The 15416-nt window shown below is 48.3% G+C and overlaps 1 protein-coding gene across 1 annotated transcript; it reads left to right on the forward strand.

Annotated features, from left to right (window-relative positions):
• The first annotated feature begins 7087 nt into the window (after positions 1-7087).
• Positions 7088-15170, forward strand: LOC141583886 (phospholipid phosphatase 2-like). The gene is made up of 5 exons (XM_074395695.1): positions 7088-7393; positions 7949-8226; positions 9836-10034; positions 10809-10953; positions 13432-15170. Exons 1-3 carry the CDS (start codon positions 7088-7090, stop codon positions 9846-9848), a joined length of 597 nt encoding a protein of 198 aa, XP_074251796.1. The 3' UTR covers positions 9849-10034; positions 10809-10953; positions 13432-15170.
• The last annotated feature ends 246 nt before the right edge of the window (positions 15171-15416 follow it).

Consider the following 15416-nt stretch of genomic DNA (forward strand, 5'->3'; position numbering starts at 1 on the left):
ACAGGGTGTCACTATGTTCCCAGGCTGGAACTCCTGGGTTCCAGCGATCCTCCCACCTCAGCCTCCTGAAGTACTGGGATTAAGGGCATGAGCCACTGTGCCTGGTCCTCATGCAATTTATTGAATACCAACAGTGAAAAACAGACAGGTTGTATCGGTACTGGAAGCAGAGTTTCTACTGAATGTGATCATTTTTGTGCTATTGTAAAGTCAAAAAATTGTGTGACCATCTGCACTTGGAACTACTGGTAGGCTTAGACACTTGGATTTTAGATCCAGAAACATCCAAACACCTCCTGCTGGGTGGGAGAAGGCTGTAGGGGTCAGAGCTCTTAGCTGCTATCGAGAGAAGCCCACTCAGGCTGAGTTTAAACACTGAGGCCGGGCACTGTGGCTTATGCCTGTAATCCCAGCACTTTGGGATGTCGAGGTGGGTGGATCACCTGAGGTCAGGAGTTTGAGACCAGCCTGACCAACATGATGAAACCCTATCTTACTAAAAATACAAAACAGCCCGGCATGGTGGCACGTGTCTGTAGTCCCAGCTACTTGGGAGGCTGAGGCAGGAAAATTGCTCAAACATGGGAAGCAGAGGTTGCAATGAGCCGAGATCATGCCATTGCACTCCAGCCTGGGTGACAGAGCAAAACTCCATCTCAAGAAAAAAACAAAAGAAAGAAAAGAAAATGAATTTGTGGGCAGCTGAGAAGAATCGAGGAGACACAGAGACTAAAGATGACAGGCAGCCAGCTGGACAGCCACAGCCTCATCAAGCCCAAACATGCAGAAGCTGGCCTAAGGGGGTGACAAAGAAATGGCCGGGCATGGTGGCTCATGCCTGTAATTCCAACATTTTAGGAGGCCTAGGATAGCAGATCACTTGAGACCAGGAGTTCAAGACCAGCCTGACCAATATGGTGAAACCGTTTCCACTAAAAATACAAAATTAGCCAGGCATGGTTGCAGGTGCCTGTAACTCCAGCTACTTGGGGGCTGAGGCAGGAGAGCTGCTTGAGCCTGGGAGGTGGAGGTGGCAGTGAGCTGAGATCACACCATTGGACTACAGTCTGATCAACAGAGTGACTCTTTCTCAAAAAAAAAATAATAAGAAAAGAAAAAAAAAACCACATAGAGACAATTTGTATGCAGAATTGTGAGTGTCTCTCCTTTTGGGGGCAATGTCAGGGGATTTCCAGGATCTGGGAGTGGGCACCGAGCATGTGGCTGAGAATCCTGGACAGCTGCAACATCCAGATGTACTTAGCAGAGGAATCCGGGATGTGCCTGACTGGGGTATCAAAAAAGCCATCAATTCCAGCTGGCTGTGGATGTTGATGCTATACATCCTGTATATGAATTCTCCCATCAGAAGCTCTATCTAGTTAGAAATGCAAATAAGAAAGAAAATCATGCTCCCGTTCCCCAAAGGAAAGGGCAGGGAGGCGGGAAGGTGGAAGGGAACTTCCTGGTGCTGCGGCCTGAATCTCCACTTGTGCTGCTGTCTTCCCCATTAGACTCTGTACTTCCAGAAGGGGCTGGAGATGGGCACAATGTGAGCCCCTCCCTTCTCTCCAGAAGTGTTCTGCAACCCTGACATTCACAGTAGTTGCTTCTTTCTGTTCGTCTTTTTTTTGAGGCAGGTTCTTGCTCAGTCACCCAGGCTGGAGTGCAGTGGTGTGATCATGGCTCACTGCAGCCTTGACCTCTTGGGCTCAAGTGATTGTCTCCCCTCAGCCTCCTGAGTAGCCGGGACTATAGGCGTGCACCACCATTCCTGGTTAATTTTAAAAAAGCTTTTTTTTTTTTTTCCCCCCTATAGAGACAGGGTCTTACTATGTTGCCAGGTTGGTCCCAAACTCCTGGGCAATGGCACAATCTCAGTTCACTGCAACCTCCGACTCCCAGGCTCAAGTGATTCTCTTGCTTCAGCCTCCTGTATAGCTGGAATTACAGGCATGTGCTACCACACCTGGCTAATTTTGGTATTTTTGGTAGAGATGGGGTTTCTCCATGTTGTCTGGCTGGTCTCAAACTCCTGACCTTGTGATCTGCCCACCTTGGCCTCCCAAAGTGCTGGGATTACAGGCGTGAGCCTCCTTGCCTGGCCTATCCCTTTTCTTTTCTATGGATTTTGGAAGACTCCACACTGTTGAGCCTGTAACATTTCTCAAAGTCTGGATTTCCCTGGTGCAGGTGAACCCATTTTTCTGTCTTTTGTGTTTGTGGCATATTTGCAGCTGGATTTATGCTCACCCCATTAGGTTAGAGTTTGATCGTGTTGGCAAGATTTAGTGGGTGATGTGATTGATCTCTTATTGGTGATGAATACTATCCTATTGTCTCTCTTATTTTGTTAATTTTTTAAATTAGTTTTTTTAGAAATAGGGGTCTCATTTTGTCACCCAGTCTGGAGTGCAGTGACTCCCCCATAGCTCCCTGAAGCCTCAAATTTCTGGGCTCAAGTGATCTGCACACTGCAGCCTCCTAAGTAGCTGAGACCACACACCACCACACCCAACTTTTTTTCTTTTTTGAGACGAAGTCTTGCTCTGTCGCCCAGGCTGGAGTACAGTGGCATGATCTCAGCTCATCGCAAACTCTGCCTCCCAGGTTAATGCAATTCTCCTGCCTCAGCACTCTGAGTAGGTGGAATTATAGGCACCTGCCACCACACCCAGCTAATTTTCATATTTTTAGGAGAGATGGGCTTTCACCATGTAGGTCAGGCTGGTCTGGAACTCCTGACCTGAAGTGATCTGCCTGCCACAGCAGGCAGATGTGTGGCATCACACTGCACCTGGCCAATGCCCAGCATTTTCTTTTTTTAGACTGAGTGTTGTTTTGTCACCCAGGCTGGAGTGCAGTGGCACAATCTCGGCTCACTGCAATCTCCACCTCCTGGGTTCGAGTGATTCTGCTGCCTCAGCCTCCTGAGTAGCTGGAATTACAAGCACCCACCACCAGGCCCAGCTAATTTTTGTATTTTTAGTAGAGATGGGATTTCACCATATTGGCCAGGCTGGTCTTGAACTGACCTAGTGATCCACCCACCTCAGCCTCCCAAAGTGCTGGGATTCCAGGCGTGAGCCACCACACCTGGTACCTAATTCCTATTTACTGGTCATGGATGGGAGCTATGGAACCTTCCCCCAGAACACATGCTGGCCCCATCAGAACTTCAGTGTTCAGTCTCCTAAGAGATGTTCCTCTGTTTGTGGTACACACTCAAATAATCCATCTCAGTCCACTGTCAGACAACTTCCAGGAATGACAGTGGCTGTGGTCTATCTGAAGAAACACTGAAGTAGGAGTCAGCAGACCCCAGGACTCTTTTGACTTAGCCACTAACAACTTAATCTGGCCTTGGGAAAAAAAAAGAGCTGGAGCGACCATGCTTGTAATCCCAGCACCTTGGGAGGTCGATGTGGGAGGATTGCTTGAGCCCAGGAGTTTGAGAGCAGCCTGGGCAACATAGCAAGACCCTGTCTCTACAACAAATTTCAAAAATTTTTCCAGGTGTGGCAGTGTCCCCCTGTAGTCCCAGCTACTCAGGAGGCTAAAGTGGGAGGATCACTTGAGTCTCGGAGGTCAAGACTGCAGTGAGCCAAGGTCATGCCACTGCACTCAAGCTTGGGCTTCAAAGTGAGACACTGTCTCAGAAAAAAGCTGGAGCTTTTGTTTCACATTTGTAAAAGGTAAATGATATTATCTCCTTTATGGAGTTACTGTGAGGATGGAAATGCAATTATTTCTTTTCCTTCTCCTTTTAGAAATACAATGAGATAGGCATAGTGTACAGGTGAGGTGGCTCATGCCTGTAATCCCAGCACTTTGGGAAGCTGAGGCAGGTGGATCACCTGAGGTCAGGAGTTCAAGACCAGCCTGACCAACATGCAGAAACCCCACCTCTACTAAAAATACAAAATTAGACAAGCATGGTGGCATGTGCCTACAATCTCAGCTACTTGGGAGGCTGAGGCAGAAGAATTGCTTCAACCTGGGAAGCAGAGGTTGTAGTGAGCTGAGATTGCACTCCAGCATGGACAACGAGAAGGAAACTCCGTCTCAAAAGTAATAATAATAAATAGATAGGCGTAGGCCCAGCGCGTCGGTAGGATTTGAACCCCTGCGCCTCAGGTTGGGGAGTCACTTGGAGAGAAAAGCTGAGTCCCAGGCTTTGGGACCTCGGGAGACCGAAACCTGTCCTGCGGGTTATTGGGCCAGGTGGGGGAAGCAGCGCCCCGAGGCCTCCCGCCAGGGTCCCGGAAACAAAGGCCAAGTGTTTGCTCTGTGGCTGAAGGGACAATGGCCCCGCGGATCTGTCCCCGTGGTGGGGGGGGTGGGGGGTGCGCTCCTCCTCAGCGAGTTTCCTGGTTCTCTGGCCAAGCCCTCTGAACTCCGAAGTAGACCATCGTTAGAGGGGGCCAGGGGACAGCACGAGGTCCCCGTGGGGTGTCTGCCAGCCCTGGGTGCCATGTCCTGAGCAGCTGTGCTGTCAGTTACATAAACATGTGTGTGGCACTTTCTGGCAGTCAGGCGCTCAGCAGCATGCAGATAACCGAAAGGGTTCCCTTAAACGGCCTGTGAGGGAGGGGCAGCCGCGCGTAGTCGCCTGCTGGAGGCCGCACAGCCGGGAGGTGCCGCCGGGGTGGGGTTGGGTGTGGCTGCTATGTGCCAGGGGTGGCGGCCAGGCGGAGGGCACCTCCATCTGGAAGCTCCAGCCCATCACAGTGCAGTCCACAGGTTCCAGACGGGGCTGTGGGGGCAGGGTGAAGGCGGGAAGGCTCCCGGGGGTCAAAGGAAGAGAAGGTGCCTGTTCCGGGGACCCCAGGGTGAGCTTTCCAGGCAGAGGGAAGCCCGGGGCCGGTTGTCATGGGGGTGTCTGAGTCTTTAGCTGGAGTTACTGGGGCAGGGAGGTTGGAAACGGAGGCCAACCGGTGTGAGCCTCCGCCTGCTGAGAGCCCCTGGGAAGGGCTGGTGTCTGCTGGCAGCGGCCTGTGACCCCGACCGTCCACTGCCGGCAATTGCAGGAGCCTCCTCCCTGGTCTCTGCCCTCACTCACAGTGGCGCCAGCCGCCCCTGCGCCCCAGCAGAAGCCGGGCTTTTACAGCGCAGCCCCCTCTGCCCCAGCGCTCGCCTCTCCAGTCACCGTCCCGGCTCTGGGCCCCTGCACTGCCCGTTCTGTTCTGCATTCCTTCTGCCTTTTCTGCACTGTAAGGCAGACCTCTGCTGTCTTCACTGCTTTATTTCCCCAGACTCAGCCAGCATCGAAGGCGTGCCTTGTCCTAGGACCCTTGCAGCTGGCATGCAGGGAGGAGTGTGAGGCTCCCTGTCTCTCCTCAGACTCTCAGAATTCAGAAGAGCCACACTTTTTTGTCCTTGCCCTGCTGGGCCAAAGATGCCCTGCCTTCGTTATTCTCTGGGGTAGACACCCTGCGCTTTTGTTGTGCACCTGCCACATGGAACAGGGAGCTGCCCCGGGCCCTGCCCTCTGTAGCTGAGTCCGGCTTCCCTGGCCACCCTCAGCTCAGCAGGGCCCCAGGAGCCCCAGTGCTATGTGACACCTTCCGCAAGTGTGGAATTGAGAAGAATGTGCCTTTCATCCCTGAGTTACCGTGTGGCTGGCATGTGCCCTGGCACGAGGGTCAGTGGTGGGCAGGGGCACAGCAGGAAGGCACCTCCTGCTGTGCCCCTGCTTTCGCCCTTTCCTGACTTCTCTGGCCAGCTCTTAGGTTGAAGTAAGTCCTGCCTGTTTTAACAGATGTTTATTAAACATCTGCCCTGGCCAGGCTCTGAGCAGCCTCCAGGGTCTCTGTCCTGAATACAATAGGCCCCTCCTGGTGCTGGCGGGTTTAGGCGGGGAGATTAAGTCCAGTGTCCCACAGGTGACTGCGTAGTTCCACATGGGGCAATAGGGAGAAAGAGCAGATCTTCCCTTTTATTTTTATTTACTTATTTATTTATTTATTTATTTTATTTTAATAAATTGAGACAGAGTCTCGCCCTGTTGCCAGGCTGGAGTGTAGTGGCGCGATCCCGGCTTACTGCAACTTACATTTTCCGGTTTCAAGCAATTTTTCTGCCTCAGGCTCCCAAGTAGCTGGATTACAGGCATGCGCCACCACGCACGGCTAAAGAGACCTTTCCTTTTGTGAAAGGTACGCTGGTGGGGACAGCCGGGAGGGGAGATGAAACTGAGTGGAAGTGGGAGGCACTTTGGTGCCTGGCACGTTGTCTCACACCTGTAATCTCAGCACTTTGGGAGGCTGAGGCTGGGGGGTCGCTCTAGCCTGGGAGTTTGTGACCGGCCTGGTCAGCATCAGACCCCTGTCTCTACTTTTAAAAATAAAAATAAGATATTTTGGGCAGAGAGAAGTCCCTATGCAAAGGCCTAGAGGTGAGTGTTTGCCTGGTTTTTTCTTTTTCTTTCTTTCTTTTTTTTTTTTTTTTGAGACGGAGTTTTGCTCTTGTTACCCAGGCTGGAGTGCAATGGCACGATCTCGGCGCACCGCAACCTCCGCCTCCTGGGTTCAGGCCATTCTCCTGCCTCAGCCTCCTGAGTAGCTGGGATTACAGGCACGAGCCACCATGCCCAGCTAATTTTTTGTATTTTTAGTAGAGACGGAATTTCACCATGTTGACCAGGATGGTCTCGATCTCTCGACCTCGTGATCCACCCACCTCGGCCTTCCAAAGTACTGGGATTACAGGCTTGAGCCACCGCGCCTGGCCAGAGTTTTGCTCTTGTTCCCCAGGCTGGAGTGCAATGGCAGGGTCTCCGCTCACTGTATCCTCCGCCTCCTGGGTTCAGGCAATTCTCCTGCCTCAGCCTGCTGAGTAGCTGGGATTACAGGCATGCACCACCATGCCCAGCTGATTTTTTTGTGTTTTTAGTAGAGATGGGGTTTCACCATGTTGACCAGGATGGTATTGATCTCTTGACCTCGTGATCCACCCACCTCGGCCTCCCAAAGTGCTGGGATTACAGGCTTGAGCCACTGCACCCGGCCTTGCCCGTTTTTTTCAAGGAGCAGAGGGAGGGTGTGAGGGGGCCAGGGCCTGGGGAGTTTATGCTCATCTGAGGGTGATGGGAAAGGAGTGTTGCTTGGACCTCCCACGTGCTGTGAGAAAAGCTCTTCCTTGTTGGTCGGAGCAGGCCTCGAGGCCAAGGCGTGTGTGGGGGCCCCATGGCCCAGCTGGTTTGAGAACCTCACAGCTCCCAGGCCCTTCTCCCCCTCCAGCCTCCCTGTCCTTCGCTGTCCTGTTGCTGGTGAACACCTCGTACAACCGTGGATTTTACTGTGGGGATGACTCCATCTGGTACCCCTATCGTCCAGATACCATCACCCTTGGGCTCATGGCGGGGGTCACCATCACAGCCACCGTCATTCTTGTAAGGCAGGAGGGGTTCAGAGGGACAGGGAGGGGGGCAGGATGGGGTACAGCCTAACCCTGGGTTCCTGATGGGGGTGGCCTGGAGGTCTGTGGGGGGCTGGGGGACACAGCCTTGCCCCGAGTGGTAGTTGTGGGTAATAGGAAACCCCTTTTGTTTTTTGAGACGGAGTTTTGCTCCTGTTGCCCAGGCTGGAGTGCAATGGCAGGATCTCCGCTCACTGTAACCTCCACCTCCTGGGTTTAAGTGATTCTCTTGCCTCAGTCTCCCTAGTAGCTGGGACTACAGGCATGCTAATTTTTGTATTTTTAGTAGAGACAGGTTTCATCATATTGGTCAGGCTGGTCTTGAATGCCCGACCTCAGGTGATCCTCCCGCCTCAGCCTCCCACAGTGCTGGGCTGGCAGGCGTGAGCCACCAAGCCCAGCTAGGGCACCTTTAGAGTCTCCAGCTCTGCAGCAGCCTTGGGGAGGCCCGTGGGGAGGACTGAAGCCCACTAAGGGCCCATGGGCTGACCAGGACCCCCTCTGGTTACCGCGGCTGCCCCACACGCAGGTCTCAGCGGGAGAAGCCTACCTGGTGCCCACAGACCAGCTCTATTCCTGCTCTGACTTCAATAATTACATGGCTGCCGTGTACAAGGTGCTGGGGACCTTCCTCTTCGGGGTGGCTGTGAGCCAGTCTCTGACGGACCTGGCCAAGTACACGATCGGCCACCTGCACCCCAATTTCCTGGCCATCTGTGACCCCGAGTGGAGCTGGGTCAACTGCTCGGTCTACGTGCAGCTGGAGAGCGTGTGCAGGGGAAAAGCTGCTGATGTCACCGAGGCCAGGTGAGTGTGGATGAGCAGCCTTCACTCTGGGGGCAGTGGGAGCTGAAGAAGCCGCAGAAGCCAGATGGTTAGCAGCCAGCAGTCAGGGGGTCAGGCAGGTGCCCCACAGACAGCAGGAGGCCGCGGGGAGCATGCTGTCTCCCTTGAGTCTCAGCCCTGCCCTCTTCTGCACTGTATTTTTTTTTTTTAAAGATGGGGTTTCACCATGGTGGCCAGGCTGGTCTTGAATTCCTGACCGCAGGTGATCCACCCACCTTGGCCTCCCAAAGTGCTAGGATTACAGGCGTGAGCCACCGCGCCCAGCCATGCACTGTCTTCTTACCATTTCTACTGATAGGTCCTTAAACGTTTCAACTCATCGTTGTGCTTTTTAAAAAAATCAAAATATTGACTGACAAGCCTAGGGTAATGTCAGACCAGAAAAAAAAAATAAATAAATCAAAATAAAATTTGTATAAGATAAGTCACCATTTCTTCCATTTTAATGTGTACAGTTCATTTTTAGTACATTCACAATGCTGTACAGCCATCTCCTCTACCTAATTCCAGAATATTTTCATCTCATCAGAAAGAAACCCCGCAGCATAGGTAAAATGGCAAAACCCCGTCTCTACGACAAATAAAAAAATTAGGCCGAGCTAGGTGGCTCATGCCTATAATCCCTGCATTTTGGGAGGCTGAGGCGGGCAGATTACCTGAGGTTGGGAGTTCGAGACCAGGCTGGCCAACATGGAGAAATCCTATCTCTACTAAAAATACAAAATTAGCCAGGCATGGTGGCACACGCTTGTAATCCCATTGAATACCACACTATGAGCAAGAGAACCCTGCAGTGCTCTAGTTGCCATCACGGGAGTGTTGCCAGGACACTATGGGCAAGAGGGTCTTGCAGTGCCCCAGCGGCCAGCAGGGGGCGTGACCCCACTACACCAAGAGTAAGAGTGCCCAGCAGCACAGGCACCACACCGTGAGCAAGAGGATGTAGCACTACCCTGTTTGCCAGCAGCGGGCATATTGCCACTATACTGAGCAAGAGGGCTCTGCAGTACTCCAGCTGCCAACAGGTGATGCCAGTCACTACACTGTCAGAGGGCCCTGCAGTGGACCTAGCCAGAAGGGGGCGTGGGCACAGCATCGTGAGCAAGAGGGCCCTGCAGTGCAGGCCCCCAGTAGGGGCCCCCACACCCACCTTTCAGATTCTTGAGGCTCCTCTACCGGTGTGCATCATGTCACACCACCAGCGTGCATTGAGTCACAGCGGTCTGCAGAGGTGCGTTCTCCTCCGTATAGAACTGGGGGGCATTGTGAGGGTGGAACTGCGTCCTCCTCAGCACAGACCTTGGGGCAGGGTTCTTACTGCAAGAGGGGCTTGCGGTGGCCCCAGCTGCCATCAGGGGGGTGCAGACACAGGACCATGAGCAAGAGGGCCCCGCACGCCTGGCCACCAGCAGGGGGCGCCCGAGTCTGCCTTTTCAGTTGGCGTCACGGCAATCTGCGGAGCTGCGTTCTCCACGGCACAGACATAGCGGGCACAGCCTTGGTTTGGGACAACTCTGGGCCATGTCCACGGTGAGTGAAACCCTTCCTGTTTGCATTCCTGTCTGCTTAGGGTCAGAGACTAGTACGAAGAGCTCTGTGTGGGAAACTGGACACGAAAAGCCCCTCTGAAGCCTGCGCACCTGGGTTCTCCCCGCCCAAGGCCAGGCGGCTGCAGTGTGAGGTGCACCCAGCAGCCTCAGAAGACAAATAGAGCGTTCCTGAGGCAGATATGGCCTCTGAAATACGGATACAATAACCCCAGTGCTCAGGTAGGAAACACCTAATGCTAATGCAAGGCCTCAGTCCAAAAATGTTACTATAAAATCCGCACCATTCATGCGGCCCTGCCAGTACAGCAGTTTCAATACCCAACACGGACATATCAGTGCAAACGTAGAAACTAACGTATGGTTAGGGTTTAGGGTGAGGATTACGGCTAGCGGATAGGGTTAGAGTTAGGGGTTACCAGTTAGGGGTTAGGATACAGGGGTTAGAAAAATTTTAGGCAAATTTGAAGGAAGGAATGATGCATGAATCATGCCTGAAGCACCAGAACGGAAAACAGGGCTTGGGGCTTCGAGCTCTTAGCGGAGGCAGCTGAGTGAGGTTTCTCATGGGCTCCAGCTGGGCGATCGCTGGTTGTGGGGATGGTTCCCTCAGTGTCAATAGTCATATAGCCAGCTGGCAGCTGGGCTTTTTGTCATTAACTAATTGGTTTATTCATGTTTTTAAGTCAGTTTACATGCCTCGAAGTTCGGTTTCCATTTGCTTAGGCAAGACCTCAGGCTAACGGCTTCCTCCTTTTTTGCTTTAACATATCAAAACCATAATTCATTTTCATTTTATTTTCCTGGCATTAATAAAAGTAAGTGCACATTTTTGTTGTCATTCAGAAAGTCAGTTTAATTGGCAGCCTATTTGTGATGTTGCATAAAATAATGTCTGTTAATTATTAGCATCTTAGATTAGATGAAATATGTTAACTCTATTAAGCTTTGTTATGAAACCATAACAGGAGTTCAGTTGCTTTTTTTTCCTCCTAGGCTTTAACCAATTAAAATACACTCAAGCATCTCCTAACAATGTGGATACTGTCTGAGAAATGTGTCCTTAGTGATTTCATCTTTGTGCAAACACCATCCAGTGTCCTTATAAAACCTGGATGGGATGGTGTAGCTCCCTTCACACGTAAGTGATATAGTATAGCTTCTTGCTTTCAGGCTACATACCATACCTGTATAGCTCATCTCTGTACTGAATGCTGTAGTCAAATGTCACACCACGGTGATTGTGGATTGTGATCCCAAAATAACTGAGTCAGGTCTCAGTCAAGTAGAAAGCTTATTTCACCAAGGTTAAGGACATGCCCATGACACAGCCTCAGGAGGTCCTGACAACATGGGCCCAAGGTGGTCAGGGTAGAGCTTGCTTTTATATATTTTAGAGAGACAGGATACACCAATCAATATGTGTAAGATGTAAAGTCATTTGGTTCAGTGAGGTGGAACAACTAGAAGAAGGAAGGCGGGGTAGGGGGTGGTTCTAGGTCAGAAGTAGATAAAACAAAAGTTGCATTCTTCTGAATTTTTTGATCAGCCTTCCACTGAATACAATTTAGTCTGGTTCAGTGAAGTTGCATTTTTACATAGACAGTAGGGCAGAGGAATGGTGTGATCTTGGCCCAGCACACCTGCCTCCTCCCTGGTTTAATTGATTGTCTTGCCACATCCTCCCCAGTAGCTGAGATTACAGGCATGTACCACCAAGCCTGGGTAATTTTTGTATTTTTAGTAGAGATGGGGTTTCTCCGTGTTTGTCAGGCGGGTCTTGAGCTCCCGACCTCTGGTGATCCGCCTGCTTTGGCCTCTCAAAGTCTTGGGATTACAGGCATGAGCCACCATGCCTGGTCAGGAAGCTTATTTTGATTCTGATATTGTCAACTGTATTTCAGGTATAACTTGTTTTCCTTGGAGCGTTAAATACTGCATTGGTATTGTATTACACAAATAAAACAGAGATCCCTTTTTATTACATTCATTGCTAGTGATATTGACAACTAAATTTAGATACATTCCAGAGTCTGGGCTTCCAGTAATTCTTGGCGATCCTCTAAAGGTAAATTACTTTTTCTCACAAGACACAGTGACATCTGAAGTCACATTGATTGTCCTGCCACTTTTGTTTCTCTAGTTTCATCAATTTCTTCAAAGCATCTTTGGGGGAATAACTTTGACTATCCCTTTAAACTTTTCAGTATTAGAAAGCATCGTCATGAAACATTGAATAATTGTGGTCACAAATTCCCTTTACAGTCTTCCTTTGAATATTTTTTCCAATGGCAAATATTTGCTTTTGTTATATTGTAGCTAAAAGGAATGCTGGGAAACAAAACAAAGACAAGCACTCATTATAATAAATGATTCAGTCACAATGAATTGCTATTTTAATTTTTTTAAAAAAGTTATATTTTTGAAAACGTCCTGCTGTAAATTGAAGTAGTCTCCAAAATCTGAATTCGTTCCTTGGTTCTAAGGTGACTAGATTTCCTAGAGAGTGAACCACACCACAAGAAAAAAGATATGATAAATATGTTTACATGGATGTGTTATTTTAACATAAATCTTGTAAAATAGGCATTTCATTGAAATTTTATATGTTTGCCTAAATTACTTTGCAGCATCATGAATGCCCTTGTTTTGAAAAGTAGTAGTTAGTGTCAATTACTACTTATTATTAGTACAAATAATGAAGCAGATATTTAAAAAAATTTGTAATTTTTAAATAAAGTTTTTATTTTAAATTGGTTTTAGATTCACACTGAAATTGGGAGGAAAATGCAGATTTCCTGTGTAGACCCAAACTAGTTTCCCCTCGTATTAACATATCAACATGTGTCAGATACGTTATTAACAATTTTTTTTTTGAGATGGAGTCTTTCTTGCTCTGTAACCTAGGTTGGAGTGCAATGGCACGATACTGGCTCATTGCACCCTCTACCTCCCATGTTTAAGTGATTCTCCTGCTTCAGCCTCCCAAGCAGCTGGGATTACAGGTGCCCACCAGCACGCTTGGCTAATTTTTTGTACTTTTAGTAGAGATGGGGTTTCGCCATGTTGGCCAGGCTGGTCTGGAACTCCTGACCTCAGATTATTTACCCATCTAAGCCTTCGAAAGTTGTGGGATGACAGGCATGAGCCACCATGCCCAGCCTACTATCAGTATATTTGCTTTGGTTAGGTATCTGTTCAGATATTTACCCAGTTTTAAAATCACGTATGTATTTTGTAATTATCTTCTCACATCTCTCTTGTCTTTTTGTTCTCTGAATACAGTTTTGCACAGTAGAATACTTAGTTTTATAAAGTCTGTGTTATCAATATTTTCATGAATTGGCATTTGATGTTTTGTGTTACAAGTCAACACCAAACTCAACGTCATATAGATTTTGTTTTAGATTTTTTATAGTTTTGCATTTAAAATTACAGTCTCTGGACTATTTTGAGTAGGTTTTTGTTTTTCTTAATTTGTGTATTTATTCATTTTATTCTACATGGCTTCCAAAGTCTTCCATCACCGTCTTTGGGAAGGAATGGGTACAGTGGGCTTCATTTTGGTTTGAATTTCTAAAATTATCACACTGCGTAAACTCAATATCGAATTTTATAGGTATTTCAGGACAGCCAGGCGGGGTTGCACGTCCCCCTAGAAACTGAGCAAGAGTGTCTGTGCTGAGCTCTGGCATTACCAGAGGGTGCACGAACCGACTCCTGACCAACTTCCCTCTGAGGTGCCAGAAGCGGCAAGGAGCTTTATCTTCCTCAGGGTAGCATGAAGGTCGTGTCAACTTGGTGTTGTTCATTGATGAGTAACAAACTTCCTGTCCAAAGCCCTGAGTGCAGAGGAGAGAGTCTTTAGAGAGTACTCAGCAGAGGAAGGAATTCAGCTAGACAAAGGAAACCATCAAATCCACTGTTTTGACTACACTCTGATCTTGTCAGTGTCCAAGACACAGCGGCTGCTAGTAAGTATTCTCACAGTGGTCTGTAATATAGTAATCACACCGTGCCCTAACACCAGTATAATATTCACACCATGTCCTAACACTAATATCCATATCATGCCATAACACTAATATATCCACACAGTAGCTTCTAATACTAGTAAATACAGTAGTATCTACTAAGTGAACTCTGTTGACATGGAGACTTTTATAAGGATTTCACAGCTTTGGTTGAACTATAGCCTCTATAATGGATTTTGATGAGGTCTTTGCTTTCCTGGCATGGTATTGATATGGTTGTTCTAAAAAGTAGTTTGCTTTCCAATAATGTCATACTTCTAGGAATCTTCCAATAGCAGTACAAAGTATAACCTGTTTCTTCTCTTAGATTTTGCAGCAGTTGTTGCTGTACCAGATTTACAATGTCCCAGAAAATACTTCAGTATATTTTGCCCAAAGTACACTCTCCCAGGTAACCACCACATAACCCCTAGATCAGGAAATCTGCATGGTTACTACATGATAATTCAGTCTACAAACTCATTTCACTTTTACCTTCTGCACCACTGTGGGGAACATTCCCGTGTGAGACCCCTAAAAGGCGTGAGTCTCACTATATGGTGAGTTTGATCCCAAACAGTTTCCTACTGGAGGCAGTCAAGCTATCCGGAAATATAGGAACTGAAAGATGAATGATCAGTTTTTAATATCAACCACAATATTGTTTGGGCCTAAAACTATGCGTTGCTGCTAGACCGAGTGACCCCCTGCCGGCAATCAGTTCCTGATTTTAACCTTTTTATGACTTTAAGAATAAGTTTTAACCTTTACTTACCTAACTGCCTTGTACCCTAGATAATGGTTTAACTGTCGATATTTGCAAAGCAAATGCCACCATAAGGGATGGCTTTGATTCCTGACTCAGAGATTCCTGAATGTGGAAGTTGAGTTAAGTTGAGTCAGGAGTAGACAAAGGAGAATCTGATTAAAAGATATTCTGATGAGCAAAACCAAAAAACCTTTTCACATTTCAGTTCTAAAACAAGGTCAAACCAGAGATACCTGCAGCCAGGAGGAACAATGTTTGGATATAAACAAGCTTTGTGAATAATGTTTGGATATAAACAAGCTTTGTGAACAATGTTTGGATATAAATAAGCTTTGTGAATAATGTTTGGATATAAACAAGCTTTGTGAATAATGTTTGGAAACAAACTTTGTGATTGTAGAAAATTTTGTTACTTTTTACAACCATTGATTGCATATCTGACTTCTCTATTGTATAGGCCATGTGAGGCATACATTTACATTCCTCTTACTATGACGTAAACCAGAGCCAAGAAAGTGTATTTATTCCTGGCCTTTGAAAAATAAAATTTGCTGTTTAGGCACAGCCTATCAGCCCTCCAGACGTCTCGCTTTCTCTCTCTCTGTCTTTATTATTTTTCCAGGTGTACTCCCTCTTCCAGGTATTGGGACCCTCTTGCAGGTCGAGAGACCCCCAGGCAGACGTGCCTACCTGTCCCGGACTGTCCACGACACACCACCTGGGAGTTTGATTTTTTTTTCATTGTTCTGATCCGGTTTTCTTTTCCTGGCACTGTTCCCCAGACTTTCCTGCATATTTGTCACCTTGACACACTTAAAGAGC

Source organism: Saimiri boliviensis, chromosome 3 (assembly GCF_048565385.1).
Source record: "Saimiri boliviensis isolate mSaiBol1 chromosome 3, mSaiBol1.pri, whole genome shotgun sequence".
Lineage (NCBI taxonomy): Eukaryota > Metazoa > Chordata > Mammalia > Primates > Cebidae > Saimiri > Saimiri boliviensis.